Below are 3,405 nucleotides of genomic sequence, written 5' to 3'. Positions count from 1 at the left end.
CTGATGTGCAATTTATTTATAAGTGCAACTATTATATTTCTCTTTAACTTTGGGTATCAACTGATAAATATTAAACACCGTTTAATAGAGAACTTGAGATTGTTAAATGTTGCCCATTCAAGCCACCCCAGAAAACTGGGCATTACAGCAAGGGGAGCTCACAACAATATCTTATTGCTGGGAAAATCCATTTCCCCTCCAGCTACTGGGAGGATTGCAGCAAAGCTCAGAGGGAAGCTGATGACATCATTGTCCCTGCCAATCAAAAAGGCCTCACATTTCCACCCTACAAGCCCTGGCTACACTACAACATTGGTCCTCCTTCCTTGGTAACACGGAGGCTGCCTATGCGGCGGCAGGTTATCGCTGCAATAAGCAAAACCCCGTGCTTTAGCTGCTTCAGGGTGGCGGTGGCTAATTCTGACGCTGCATGCCTATTGCCTTGATCCATGTGTGTAGCTTTTTCAAAATATTTCCAATCGTGCTGATCAGCCTTTTGGCACACAAAAGGGAGAGAGGAAGAAAAAAAAATCCCGGATGAATTCTTCCCTTTCTGAACAGCTGAGCAGCTGAACAGCTAACTTTTTTTGAAAGGGCTTTATGCACACAGCCCTGCTTTGATCACTATTTATTTATTTATTTATTTATTACATTTTTATACCGCCCAATAGCCGAAGCTCAAGTGCAGATTTGACTATGATAGTCAATGACCAAAAAATTTACATTTATTTAAAATCTTTGTTGTGCCAAGGAGGAATATAAAACTGGGGCCTCTAATAGCCCAGACTTCGGTACATGACCTCCCACACCACCAGCACTCTGGGATTTCTACCGATTGGCCATATCAGGCACAATACGGCAAGAGTGACTCTTGGCTTGAGAGTACTGGCCTGGGTTCTGTAAACAGCTCCCACAGCCTGAAGATGGTCAGCTGACTTTGCAGCCCAATGGACATGCACCACTTGCACCAGGCCATATCAAAGCCTTCCTTCTGGGCTGGTTTGGCAATGTGAATAACTCGCCCCATTGGGTAAAAGCAAAGGCTGCCTTTTCCCACTCCTACCCTGCTTTATCTTGTCTATCTAATCCAGTATTGGACCTTCACCTTTCTATGACTATGTTTCTGGACTTTGGTTTCTGGCCTTAGGCTCTCCACCAGCCTGTTCACAACCATGCCTCCTGCTGCTCACCCATGTGCCCATAGCCCCCATATGTGACCTGCCCTCCTTGGCAGCCTATGCAAGTTAGCCCCTGGTCTGACAGGTGTTGACAAACTACATTTTTCCAGTTATGTTAAGAACAGCAGCAGCAGCAGCAGCAGCAACAACAACAACAAGGGCCCCCTCTTGAACTACAGTGGTGGCAAAGAACCTGCTATCACCCTGTTCCTTTCCATGCTACCAGGGAATTGTGAGAAACCCTGGACCATATGGGAGCAGAACATACTGCAGTTCATCTCCTGCCAGCATCGCTTCCATCTCTCCTGCTAACATGAAAAGAGGGGCCATAGCCATTCCAAGGTAATCCTATCTTCCAGTTTTAGTGTGAGATGTAAACTTTTACCCATCAATCCATTGACTTGAATGAGCCTCCAGTCTCCTGTGCAATAAGGTTGCCTTGCACTTCAATATTGCCTTCTGCAATGCACCATATGTTTAAATATGGACCATATCCTGACAGCAAGCTTAATGAGATGGCCCCTTTTGCGTGGATTTGACCCATGAGTACAAATAGGAATGGATTGCAGTCCTGTGTAAGGATTTGGGATCTGCGGAGCTTTCAATGGGCATTATATGTTACAGGGCTGAACTAACATGGGAACTGCATTCCATGAAAAAATTGCCCTCACATGAAATGCATTCCCCACCTTAGAGCATTGCCCTTCCTTTGATTTCACTGCATAACAACATCAGCAAATAGTGAAATATGTTATTTTCAGGAAACCTTTTTTGAGTGAGGGCAAATTCCATTGGTGCAAATATATAATATATAGCCACATTCTATAAATCCCTTACCAAGTGAAAATAATAATAATCCCAAATTGTTTTTATTGCCTTTTTATACCACCTAATACCCGAAGCTCTCTGGGCAGTTCACAAAAATTAAAACCAATCAAAGTATAAAACAAACAGTATAAAAACATGATATAAAATAATATAAAAACACAACCAGGATAAAATCATCAGAAATACAAATTTAAAATACAAATTTAAAACAGAAAAGTTAAAATTAATTTATAGACTGTTAAAATGCTGAGAGAATAAAAAGGTCTTCATCTGGCATGTGCCAGGCGAACCTCCTTAGGGAGCTTATTCTATAGCCAGGGTGCCACAGCAGAGAAGGCCCTCCTCCTGGTAGCCACCTGCCTCACCTCCTTTGGCAGGGGCTCACAGAGAAGGGCCTCGAGGATGACCTTAGGGTCCAGACAAGTACGTATGGGAGGAGGCATTCCTTCAGGTAGCCTGGCCCCAAGCCGTTTAGCCATTAATTGTATCAAGGTATTTTGATAAAAGGAACACTTTCAACTTCTTAGAATTTTTCTTTCTTTGCAAGAGGAAAAAAATCATATGATACTAGGCTCCAAATATCTGGGTTTACAGCAAGAATTTGAAGAGATTGTATCATATAAGATTAGGAGAAACATTGCTTCTTCGTTCACTTGCTCAATGAGGGTGAAAGGCAAAAGAACATAACTGTGTCTTACATCAATGTGCAAATATTAGGCATACTGATTTCCTGAATTCTCCCACATCCTAGTTATTCATTAACTCTTTCCAATAAATTAATTCTCCTCTGTGGCTCTGTCATTTCCAAAATGGAAAGGCAAGTTTTCACTCTCTGGCTGGTCTTTTCTTCGCAGATAGTGTTAGCAGACCTGGCTGTACATCAGGTATTTACCATTTTTGTGTGGCGTCTAATCATTCATTAAAATGTGAGACAAATCTGAGATTCAGTCACTGAATTCAACTAATGTTAACGGGAAAGCCTTAGATACTCAGTGGCAATTTAAGGAACAAGGGGGTATTCAGATAGAAACTGGACTCAGGGGGTTAGGGAAGAGGTTTTCCCACATGACTGAACTCTGTTCTTCAGAAGTATAAATATATTTTTGCAATAGTTCCAGAAAATATTTATGTTTAGTTAACATTCTGGTCAATCTGTGAGACAGCTTTAAGGATTAGCTTGATGTCTACTCCCCAAGCCAAGGGCTAAGAGCTCCAGTGGATTTGGGCAGCGAAAAAGAGGAGGCAGCAGGAAGTTGCATTGTGTGTGGCAGCATATAGCCACACTATAAGGGACCAGCATATAGCTGGTCCCTTAGGGGCAGGACAGGGAGGTGGGGAAACAAATTCAGACATAGACTTGGATGGATGAAATAACTGACCTCAACTTTATTAGCTCAGC

The 3,405-nt window shown here is 42.4% G+C and overlaps 1 protein-coding gene across 3 annotated transcripts in view; it reads left to right on the top strand.

Moving 5' to 3' along the window:
• Positions 1-2,794: 2,794 nt before the first annotated feature.
• LOC134395133 (inter-alpha-trypsin inhibitor heavy chain H4-like) overlaps positions 2,795-3,405 on the top strand; it is a 29,957-nt gene continuing 29,346 nt past the window's right edge. For all 3 annotated transcript variants that reach the window (XM_063121155.1, XM_063121154.1, XM_063121156.1), the window contains exon 1: positions 2,795-2,890. In XM_063121155.1, the coding sequence (XP_062977225.1) occupies positions 2,816-2,890 (75 nt within the window). In that variant the 5' untranslated portion in view covers positions 2,795-2,815. The remainder of the gene's footprint in view (positions 2,891-3,405) is intronic.

Source organism: Elgaria multicarinata, chromosome 3 (genome assembly GCF_023053635.1).
Source record: "Elgaria multicarinata webbii isolate HBS135686 ecotype San Diego chromosome 3, rElgMul1.1.pri, whole genome shotgun sequence".
NCBI lineage: Eukaryota > Metazoa > Chordata > Lepidosauria > Squamata > Anguidae > Elgaria > Elgaria multicarinata.
The sequence above is the reverse complement of the archived record's forward strand: the minus strand, read 5'-3'. Positions and strand labels throughout refer to the sequence as shown.